The sequence below is a fragment of the Suricata suricatta genome, chromosome 14 (assembly GCF_006229205.1).
Source record: "Suricata suricatta isolate VVHF042 chromosome 14, meerkat_22Aug2017_6uvM2_HiC, whole genome shotgun sequence".
NCBI classification, from domain to species: Eukaryota; Metazoa; Chordata; class Mammalia; order Carnivora; family Herpestidae; genus Suricata; species Suricata suricatta.
Window position 1 is genome coordinate 35,741,888 of NC_043713.1, and position 12,269 is coordinate 35,754,156.

The 12,269-nt window shown below is 40.4% G+C and overlaps 1 protein-coding gene across 3 annotated transcripts in view; it reads right to left on the minus strand.

Moving 5' to 3' along the window:
- The window catches only part of ELP2 (elongator acetyltransferase complex subunit 2), a 70,609-nt gene that overhangs the window by 27,155 nt on the left and 31,185 nt on the right, over positions 1–12,269 (minus strand). For all 3 annotated transcript variants that reach the window (XR_003902401.1, XM_029921665.1, XM_029921666.1), the window contains exons 18-21: positions 4,287–4,479; positions 2,800–2,921; positions 1,061–1,194; positions 1–114 (exon numbers count right to left, since the gene is read on the minus strand). Coding sequence is in view for 2 of the 3 variants with exons in the window: in XM_029921665.1 (XP_029777525.1) it covers positions 1–114; positions 1,061–1,194; positions 2,800–2,921; positions 4,287–4,479 (563 nt within the window). In the remaining variant the exon portion in view is untranslated. The remainder of the gene's footprint in view (positions 115–1,060; positions 1,195–2,799; positions 2,922–4,286; positions 4,480–12,269) is intronic.

Here is a 12,269-nt window from a genome sequence, read left to right on the forward strand (position 1 = left end):
CTTTGACTTGTTTCTACACAGTGGGTCCAGTCATTTATTTCTGGAACTTGATCGGTTTTTTTCCAAGTGTATAAACAAATCTTTCCACTTTCTAATCCTATTGCAACAACGTATCTGTTTTTAAGGGAGGAGGAGAGGACAGTGATTAATTAGCATGAATTTGTTATCTTCATCATCATATCAATACTCTAAAGTATTTCTTTACAATGTTCCCAACCATCCACGGGGACAACTGAGTGGCTCAGTCGGTTGACTGTCTGACTGGGTTTTGGCTCAGGTCATGATCTCACGGTTTGTTAGTTCAAGCCCCCCACCGGGCTCTGTGCTGACTGTGCAGAGCCTGCTTAGAATTCTCTCTCCCTCTCTCTGCACCTACCCTGTCTGCTTTCTCTCTCTCTGTAAAATAAACAAACTTTGAATATCAAAAGGATATTTATTGAATGTTTATTTACTTATTCTGAGAGAGAGAAAGCTGTGTGTACATGTGTCCATGGGGGAGGGGCAGAGTGAGAGGGAAAGAGAGAATCCCAAGCAGTCTCCATACTGTGAGCACAAAGTCTGACATGGGGCTCTATGGGAGGCTCGATTCCAAGAACCAGAAGATCATGACCTGAGCCAAAATCAAGCATCAGATAGATGCTTAACCGACTACGCCAGCCCAGGAGACAGAGCACTGCTCTAGTGCGCCGTCATGGAGCCTCCTCTCTACCCAGGGTGCACCAAGTCCTCTCCCTGTCCTCTGCTGGCAGAGCCCACAAGCCCGGGTTGCCCCGGCTGGCTGCAGGGGCCCCATTGTACTGCAGATGGTTACTGAGAAAGCAGCACAGTTCTACATTTGGTGTCATAAGAACCTCTGAGCCACACTCCCAATTCCAATTTTCCCACTTTGAGTATCATCAAGTTCTATCAATTTAACAATTCTTACCACAAACATAAGCATTATGAAAATAATAGCAACTTGGAAGCTAAGAGGAACCAAGAATGAAAGTTTAAGAGGGCTACGTACTAAGAAACCAAGTGGTCATAACAACTTAAAACAAAGCCCCACTCAGAGACTGACCGTTGGGCAAGGTTAAGCACCGGGCAGACACGGACAGCTGTCACTGCTCCACCCACATCCAGGACAGACGAACAGGGGCCGATGCTGTGCTCGACGGAGTCATCACTGGAGTCACACTCACCCCAGACGACCACCTAACACAGACAGATCAAACTCGGTCAAGATTTCCAGCAGTGCATTAATTAGAGTATCGATGGCATAGATAATGCAAAATATTCACTCTAGCATTTTTAAAAAATGCCCCATTTACTTTTGGGGATTATGTTCCAGGATTTCAGAGTATTCCAAGCATCACTGAGAAGCCATATGTAGTAGACACAAGTCTCTGAGTCCTCAACTACCTAACTGTGCTGGTCCAAAGATGGATTCTCCCTGCCCAGAGACCAGAGAAGGTCTAGCATGCTCTGTACGCTCAGGAAACCAGTTCTGATGCAGGGAGAGTCCACTGGTCAGGTCCTCACCAAGAAGCTCACGCACGTCTCCAAGGAGTTACCCCACAACGTATGGGGCCCAGTCGAGCCCTGGACTCTCCTCCTACACCACTGCACTCAGGGAACTCGGCAGTCAGGAGGACCTAACCTTGATGATATCCTGCGTAAGAAAGGAGGCTTCCCCAGAAGCTCTCACTTCCAGGGGGTGGGACTGGTCACAAAGAAGAGAGGGAACTGAAGCAGACAACAGCTGCAAAATGCAGGACCAAAGATTCCAAGCAGAAGGCACAGAGCCTTCTGCTACTGGGGGGACTGTGCAGGGCAGAGGCAGTCCTGCTTCCTCAGCAGCAAGCACAGCATGGGCACATCGACGCCGGGGAGAAACGAACAGGCAAATGACTGCAAGTGATGGTCTAACAGAGACAGGTTAGAGGCTAACACTTCAGTGTTTGCAGGTCCATGCTAGCCCCCTGCTTTGGTAATTTGTACCAGGACGACAACTGGAGGGGGCAAGGAGAGGAAAGGAAATGCTCAACTGCCTCACCATCTCTGGTCTGCAGGCACTGCAGAAAATGGGAGAGAATATTTTAAATAAAGAGTGTGACGGGGTGTCCGGGGGGCTCAGGCAGGCAGGCGTCCACTCTCAGTTTCAGCTCATGATCTCAAGGTTTGCGGGTTCAGGCTCTGCATGGACAGTGTGGAGTCTGCCTGGTTCGTTTTCTCTCTCTCTCTCTCTCTCTCTCTCTCTCTCTCTCTTTTCCTCCCACACACTGTCTCGGTCTCAAAATAAATAGACTTTAAAAAAAGAGTGTAAGGACTAGAAAGACCAAAGGCCAGGTGAGGGCCATGAGCAACTTGTTTTGATTTTTTCAAATCTAACAAGCTTGGGAAACACCCACCCACCCACACACTGCTTCCTCCACTGAATGAAAAGGCAATAATCATCTATAATAGAAAAAAATTTTAACTCCTAAGAGTATAAAAGAAAAGAAGCAACTATTTTCCTCCTTACACCCGTCCATCCCCGCCTGCTCTTCTAGTTAGTCTTGGACCATTCATTTACTACTTCTCTCCCTCTGGTGCCATGTGATGTGTCTGAAAGGCTTTCTTTCCATACTGGATATTTTGGAGACATGTATTTGTACAATTTAATAAGAAAAGCCTTTTTATGCATGCATATGAAAAACACAGAAGAGAAAACATCTATTTTTAAAAAGCGAATCAGAAAGTCAGGTTTATGTGTTTTCTATCCAAGCATACCTATAATATTATTTTACATTTGAAAAAATATGAAGGTAAAAAAATTACCTTTTTGTCCCGACTCCCAGTGAAGAAATACTTGCTATCAGGACTCCAATCACAAGACCAAATAATTCTACTGTGCACAGCAGTTATCTTGTTGGTGAAGGCGAAGAGGCTGAAAATGGGGTCTGAAAGAATCACCATACACACCACTCACTAGGCAGACAGAAATCTAGGTTTTTAACTGTTAGAAATCTATGTTTACGCGTCATATACATCACGTCCTGTCATAATCCATTACACATGCTGACTTTGGCAACAGACCGCAGCTCGGCAGCTGACCCTCACCAGAAGGCCACGGGCCATAGTCAGTTTCTGGAAGGGAACGCTTTTATATTACTAGTCACTCTCTAGTGACAGATGGCAACCATCTCTCAGGCATGTAACTGAAAGTTCCACTTCAGTTCCCAAGAAAGAAGCCTGAGCAAATTAACTTTACTCAGGGAGTAGCCAGATTCACATATACGGAAAAAAGATTAATGTACTCTTAAAAAACAAAAACAAATGAAAACCTTAAAAAACCTTTTCCCTTGTAAGATTTAAACATAAGGTAACTTCTAGCCCTTATAGGGACTAAACCTAAAACACATTAATTACTTATAAAGAGGGAAGAGGAATGCATCTATTAATTCATAATCCACAGAGATAACAATAGTTTATGGGTATATTTTTGGTATCACGTTAATTTTTTTAAATCACTAGATGCAAAAGGAGTCAGTCTGTTCTAACATATAATGTTCAGTATGTGTCAGTCTCTAAAATACAAGAAACTAAGAGACTATGAATATCACAAAAAACAACTGCATGCAAGTTCTATCAATGGAAAAATTAAAAAACAATTAAATAACACAAAGATATTTTTAAGACTCTAGATTTTACCCAAAGAAACTGGGGGAATACAAATAGACCATGCTCCAACAATATAGTTTTTTTTCCCTTTTGTTTTTAATTTATGCTAGGCTCAAGGTAGAATGCAGGTAGGTGTTAACATCCTGCCCATGGGCCATGGTATTCACAGAGGGATACCTAAAATGCCCTTCCTAATTATCAAAGTGATAGGAGGAAGGAGGAAAAGGGTAAATATAATGTCCTCTAAAGTTCCATAATTTAATCGCATCTTCATTAATGCTATCCCATAAAATCCTAGCTCAAAATATGCTGTCCATTTGGTTTTATGCTGGCATTTTGTAACCATCCCCCAAATCTGTATTTTTTTAAATATTTTTGTGTTTTAACTGAGATGTTTAACTGAGATGTCTGAACACATCCGACTATATAATCACAAGGAAGTGAACTCAAGGATCATCTGCATTTAAATCTTAAAAGGAAGGTCAAATCTTCCTTAGTTATACATAACTTTGAAAGATTTCCTAACAGAGACTCTGTTCCTCACCCCGTTACTATTTCGATCCCTTTTCACCTAGCAGCTACTCAAGGGAGATAAATGGACATAAGTTTTTCACTAATAATCTTCCAATCAGAAGCTAGTTTACCTAACTCAGGAGAGACTGTGTCCTGCCTTTTCCACAGTGACCACGTTCGATCTCGGGAAACAGCTAGTAAGAACTTGTCATTGGGTGAGAAGGCCATCTGTGTGACAGTCAAACTGTGGAAAACTAAATTCTGCACCTGTTTCCAAGATGTAGTGTTCCAAAGAATGATAGCTGCATGCTCTTTCTTCGCTGCCTGTAGGATAGAGATGAAAGAATCAGCAATTTAGGTTGAAATGAACTGAAAAAATAAAAACACACATTAAAAAAAATTATATATTGTTTCTATGGTTGTATTTTTTGTATATGTCTAATGGGAAAAAAAATTCTGAGGAGATACACACTACAAGCCAGTTCAACCTCGGGAGGAGGAAGAATGGGACTCAAATAGGTGACTCATCAGAGACTGGCATTGTCATCACAGAGTTTCAACACTTTACAAGAAGAATATACTTGTGTAATAATTGTATAATTAATAATTTAGAGACTTTGACTTGTGGTCAATATGATGGAGTAACAGGGACCAGACTGACTCTGGTGCGACAGAACTAAAAAACTAGACATTATAGCTGAAAATAACAGCACTTCAAAATATGATTCTTGGCAACAAAGAACACTAATTTCTGAGAGACAAAATGAAACTCAGAGTGAATAAACAAAAAGAAAAAGAAAAGACCATCACTAAACTCTAGGACAACTTTAAGTAGCAACATATAGGTATAACTAGAGTCTCCAAAAAGAATGGAAAGAAAAAATACTTAAAAATGGCTGAAAGTTTTCAAAACTTGATAGAAACAATGAACCTACAGATTCAAGAGGTTCCATAAAAACCCAAGCACAGAACACATGAAGAAAATTGTTTAAAATCAGCCATAAAAGAAAAATGCAGTTGTTGAAAAAAAAAACTCATCATTAAGAGACCAAAAAAACTGCTTTTCTGATGTTGCGGTAGGTGGCAACATGGTGAAGTAGGGAGTTCCATACTTCTCGCCTGCATCTCTCAAACAAGGAAGGGCTGAAGCCAAAGGACTCTGACCCGCAAGAGTCTTGGAGGAAAAGAGATGGAGTCCATTAAGAAGACAGCCTCACAGATATGTGATTGTAAACGGGAGAAGATAAAAACTGGCCGGGACACGGAGGCACGGAGGGGAGGGAGCCCCTTCTGCGGAGAGACAAAGGGAAGAGAAAGAGCGGCTGCGGAATTGTAGAACTGTACCTGGAGAAGAGAAAAACCTCGGCCCAGGATGGAGAGGGATTCTATCATCCCACATCCAACCGCAGGGCTTTCTGAGAGAGACCCCTTCTCTAATTGCGGAGGTTTCTTTGGGCTCAGTGCCCTGGTCCCAGAACTTCCCTCCAGGATAGACGGTATGCAAGGGACGTAGTTAGCATCAGGAGGAACCGGTCCCCTGCTCAGTCCTGTTCGGACCCCTGCTAGGAAGTGCCCCAGCTTGCGGAATACATTTCGGGCGGTATCATTAATGCACAGGGAGTAAGAGCTCAAAATGCAGCTGGGCATGGCACATAGAACACGGCCCACCTTGGCTGCACCCTCGGCACAGTGAGATCAGGCCCAAAGGAGTGATTTGGAACACCTGATTCGAGAAAAGACTTGGGGGGGGGTTGCCATTTTTCTCCTCACAGCCACCAAGGTGCGGCCTCAAGGAGCAGCCCACAGGACCCACAGTGGAGGTGAGAGGTGCGTACACCAAACCACGCCCATCTGTGCTGGTTAGCTGCTTTGTTACAGGAGACGGATAGATGCTTTGGGAACAGACAGCCCCTCCTCCAAGACCAGCATTGATGCACTGCCAGGATTAACTCTAGATCAATTCTTGCCATTCAGATATATTCTCCTTTATCTCATTCTTATCTCTCTCCTCCTCCAGACTGGGTATTCTGGTTATAGGTTTGCTTACACAGGCATATTTAATCCATTCTCTTGATGCATGTTCTACATCTTCCTTACCCTTCCTTTCTCTCACTCTGAAATAATTAAGACTATACAGTTTCTCAGGGTAACATTATCTCCGTTTTTCTTCCTCCTCACCTCCTGCCTTATTCTTTTTCTTCTCTGAACTAAGCCTTTTAGTCTCTCTGCCTGGTCAATGTTTAATTTCTCTTTCACTCCACCCTGTCATTTCTCTCTTTGTATATGCTCTACCATCAGCCATGCCTCCACACTGCTCTTTATTTGTAGCTAGGATTTCTGGTTTTATGCTTTGAGACTGTCCTTTGTCTTTTGTTATTGTTTTTGGGGGTTTTGTTTGTTTGTGTGTTTGTGTATTTGTACGTTTGCATGCTTTTGTTCCCTGTTTGTCTGTTTTCCTTTCCCAGGGCTACCTCAAGAAACAAACATGGTACATATCTCCATGATACCAAAGCACACATGGTAGGGAGTCCCAAATATCACTACGAGTAGGGAAATAAAATAACCAAAGTCACAAGAGAGACAAAGGGACACCATTAAAAGAACACTTCCAGTATGGACAGGCCCTGGACAGCCCATGAGCCTCCTTTAATAGAGCAATACTCACAGGTGCAGAGTGAATAACAAGCTTTCAAAATTTACAAGAGATAGAAAGCTAGCCTAAATGACAAAACGGAAGAACTCTCCTCAGAAGAAATTCCAGGAAGAAGTGACAGCTAAAGAATTGGTCAAAACAAATGTAAGCAACATAATTGACCAAGAATTTAGAACAATAGTCATAAAATTAATCGCTGGGCTTGAAAAAGGCATAGAAGACGGCAGAGATGCTTGTCCTACAAAGAGTATAGATCTTAAAAATAGTTACGATGAGGAGCGGCTCGTCAGTTAAGCGTCTGACTTTGGCTCAGGTCATGACGTCAGTCTGTGGGTGCAAGCTCCACATCAGGCTCTGGGCGGACAGCCTAGAGCCTGGAGCCTGCTTCAGATACTGTCTCCCTCTCTCTCTGCCCCTCTCCAGTTTGCTCTCTGCCTCTGTCTCTCAAAATAAAATAAAGACATTAAAAACATTAAAAAAAAGTTATGATGAATTTAAAAATGCTATAAATGAGGTCCATAATAAAAAGGAGGCAGCCACAGCACAGATTGAAGAGGCAGAGATGAGAAGAGGTGAATTAGAAGATACAATTATAGAAAAAGAAGAAATTGAGAAAAAGAGAGAGAAATTTATCCAGGAGCACAAAAGCAGAATTCAAGAACAGGGAGATGCAATCAATGGAACAATATCCATATCATAGGAATTCCAGAAGAAGAAAGGAGCTGAAGGGGTACCTGAACAAATTATAGCTGAGAACTTCCCCACTCTGGGGAAGGAAACAAACACTGAAATCCAAGAGGCACAGAAAACTCCCCTCAGATGTAAGTTGAATTGATCTTCGGCACAACATATCATAGTGAAACTAGCAAAATATAAGGATAAAGAGAGAAATCTTAAAGCAACTAGGGATAAAAGGGCCCTAACATACAAAGGAAGACACATCAGGGTAGTAGCAGACCTATCTACTGAAACTTGGCAGGCCAAAAGGAATGGCAGAAAATCTTCAATGTGATGAACAGGGGGAAAAAGCAGCCAAGTATCCTTTATCCAACAAGGCTGTCATTCAGAATAGAAGGAGACATAAAGGTTTTCCCAAACAAAAATTGAAGGACTTCATCACCACTACACAAAGAACCTAAGGTCCTACAAAAGAACCTAAGGGGGATTCTATGAGGGAAATGTTGCAAGCAATACAAGCTACCAGAGATGCCACTACAAGCAAGAATCCTACAGAGAACACAATGACTCTAAACCCATATTTTTCTATAATAACACTGAATGTAAATGGACTAAATGCTCCAATCAAATGACACAGGGTATCAGAATGGATAAAAAAAAAAAAAAAAGACCCATCTATTTGCTATCTACAAGGGACTCATTTTAGACCTGAGGACACCTTCAGAGTTAAAGTGAGGAGATGGAGAAATATCTATCATGCTATTGGAAGTCAAAAGAAAGCTAGAATAGCCATACTTATATCAAACAAACTGGACTTTAAAGTTAAGGCAATAACAAAAGATGAAGAAGGGCATTATACAATACTCACAGGGTCTATCAATAAGGAAGAGCTAACAATTATAAAGGTCTACACACCGAATTCCAGAACATCCAGATACATAAGACAAACATAAGCAATCTTATTGATAAGAATGTGCCAACTGCGGGGGACTTTAATACTCCACTTACAGCAATGGATAGATCAACTAGACAGAAAATCACTAAAAAAACAATGGACATGAACAACACATTGGACCAGTTGGACTTGACAGATATATTTAGAACTCTACATCCTGAAGCTACGAAATGCACTTTCTTCTTGAGTGCACATGGTACATTCTCCAAGATACATCACATAACTTGGTTATAAAGCAGCCCTCCATAAATATAAAACGAATTGAGATCATACCTGATATACTTTCAGATCACAATGCTATGAAACTTGAAATCAATCACAGGAAAAAGTCTGGAAAACCTCCAAAAGCCTGGAGGATAAAGAATAGCCTACTAAAGAGTGAATGGGCCAACCAGACAATTAGAGAAGAAATTTAAAAATATATGGAAACAAATGAAAATGAAAATACAACAATCCAAACTCTTTGGGATGCAGTGAAGGCAGTCCTAAGACTATTGCAATCCAGGCCTATTTCAAGAAACTAGAAAAAGCACAAATACAAAATCTAACAGCGCACCTAAATGAGGTAGAAGGAGAGCAGCAAGCATACCCCAAACCCAGTAGAAGAAGAGAATAATAAAGATCAGGACAAAAATAAACATTATAGAATACAAAAAAACAGTTGAACAGACCACTGAAACTAAGAGTTGGTTTCTTGAAAAAATAAACAAAATTGATAAACCTTCAGCCAGGTTTCTCAAGAAGAAAAGAGAAAGCACCCAAATAGACAAAATAACGAATGAGAATGGATTTATTACATCCAATCTTTCAAAAATACAAGCAATTATCAGGGAATACTATGAAAAAGTTTATGCCAAAAACTGGGCAACCTAGAAGAAATGGACAAATTCCTAAACACGTGGACTACCAAAATTGAAACGGGAAGAGATAGAAAATCTGAACAGGTCCATAACTAGTGAGGGAAGTGAATCAGTTACCATTAATCTCCCAATAAATAAATGTCCTGGGCCAGATGGCTTCCCTGGGGAATTCTGCCAGACATTTAAATCAGAGTTAATACCCAGTCTTCTCAAATTAGTCAAAAAAATAGAAATAGAAGGAAAACTTCTAGACTCATTCTGTGAAGCCAGCATCACTTTCATTCCCAAACCAGAGACTCAGCAAAACAAGAGAACTATAGTCCAATATCCCTGATGAATATAAATCCAAAAATCTTCAAGAAGATACTAGCAAATAGAATTCAACAGCATATAAAAAAAATTATCCACCATGATCAAGTGGGATTCATTCCTGGGTTACAGGGCTGGTTCAATATTCACAAATCCATCAATGTGATACATCACGTTAACAAAAGAAAAGATAAAAACCATATGATCCTGTCAACAGATGCAGAAAAAGCATTTGACAAAATACAGCATCCTTTCTTAATAAAAACCATAAAAAAAAAGTCGGGATAAAAGGAACTTATGTAAACATCACAAAAGTCATTTATGAAAAGCCCACAGCAAATATCATCCTCAATGGGGAAAAACTGAGAGCTTTCCCCCTGAGATCAGGAACATGACAGGGATGTCCACTCTCACCACTGTTGTTTAACATAGTGCTGGAAGTCCTAGCATCAGCAATCAGACAACAAAAGGAAATGAAAGGCATCAGAATTGGTAAAGATGAAGTCAAACTTTCACTTTTCGCAGATGACAGGACACTCTACATGGAAAACCCAACCGACTTCACCAGAAGCCTACTAGAACTGTTCCATGAGTTCAACAAAGTCACAGGGTACAAAATCAATTTTAATACACCAATAATGAAATAATTGAAAGAGAAATCAAGAAACTGATCCCACTCACAACCATACAAAAAACCATAAAATACCTAGGAGTAAACCTAACCAAAGATGTAAAAGACCTGTATGATGAAAACTATAAAATACTTATGAAGGAAATGAAGAAGACACAAAGAAATGGAAAAACATTCCATGCTTATGGATCGGAAGAATAAACATTGTTAAAATTTCAATACTACCCAAAGCAATCTACACATTCAGTGCAATCCCAATCAAAATTGCACCAGCATTCTTCTCAAAGCTAGAACAAACAATCCTAAAATTTGTATGGAACCAAAGACCCTGAATAGCCAAAGTAATATTGAAGAAGAAAACCAAAATGGGAGGCATCACAATCTCTGACTTTAGCCTCTACTACACAGCTGTACTCACCAAGACAGTATGGTACCGGCACAAAAACAGACACAGACCAATGGAATAGAATAGAGAACCCAGAATTGGACCCCCAAATGTATGGCCAATTAATCTTTGACAAAACAGGAAAGTGTATCCAATGGAAAAAAAGACTGCCTCTTTAACAGATGGTGCTAGGAGAAATGGAGAGCAACATGCAGAAGAAGGAACCTAGACCACTTTCTTACACCATACACAAAAATAAACTCAAAATGGCTGAAGGACCTGAATGTGGAACAGGAAACCATCAAAACCCTAGAGGAGAAAGCAGGCAACAACCTCCTTAACTTCAGCCATGGCAATTCCTTACTCAGCACATCTCCAAAGGCAAGGGAATCAAGGGCAAAAATGAACTATTGGGACCTCATTAAAATAAAAAGCTTCTGCACTGAAAAGGAAACAATCAAGAAAACTAATAGGTAACTGACAGAATGGGAAAAGATAGTTGCAAATGACATATCAGATAAAGGGCTAGTATCCAAAATCTGTAAAGAACTCACCGAACTCCACCTGAAAAACAAATAATCCAGTGAAGAAATGGGCAGAAGACATGAACAGACACTTCTCCAAAGAGGACATCCAGATGACCAACAGACACATGAGATGATGCTTAGCATAATTCATCATCAAGGAAATACAATTCAAAACCACACTGAGATACCATCTCATGCCAGTCAGAGTGGCGAAAATGAAAAATCAAGAGAATATAGATGCTAGCAAGGATGTGGAGAAATGGGGCACCCTCCTACACTGTTGGTGGAAATGTAAACTGGTGCAGCCACTCTGGAAAACAGTGTGGAGGTTCCTCAAAAAACTATCCATAGAACTCCCCTATGACTCAGCAGTATCACTGCTAGGAATTTACCCAAGGGATACAGAAGTGCTGATGCATAGGGGCACATGTAGCCCAATGTTTATAGTGGCACTTTCAACAATAGCCAAATCATGGAAAGAGCCTAAATGTCCATCAACTGATGAATGGATCAAGAAGATGTGGTTTATGTATACGGAATACTATATGGCAATGAGGAAGAATGAAATCTGGCCACTCATGGCAACGTGGATGGACCTCAAGGGTGTCATGCTAAGCAAAATAAGTCAGGCAGAGAAGGACAGATACCATATGTTTTCACTAATAAGTCTAACAGGAGAAACTTAACAGAGAAAAAGGAAAAATTATCAAGATGAGTAAAAAAAACAAGAGCTAACTGTAGGCTGACTTTAAGAAACCCACTTGAAAATAAAAGGAAATAAGTAGCTTAAGAGCACATTGATGGAAAAAGATATGTAACACAAGCACTTCTTAGAAGAAACCTGGAGTGCCTATTATGCACTGGACAACACAGATCTGAAAGCACAAAATATAACCAAAAATGAAGAGGATAATCCCATGATGATAAATTAGTCAATTAATCAACAAAATGTAACAATCATAAATTTTTTTTAAAACGAGATCTCAAAATATATAAAGTAAAAACTGAAATACAAGGATTAAAAGATAAGCCCACAATTAAAGTCCTAGATTTCAAATGCTACTCTCAATAAAACTGAAAGAATAAAGACTTGAATACTATCAACCAATCTGACAT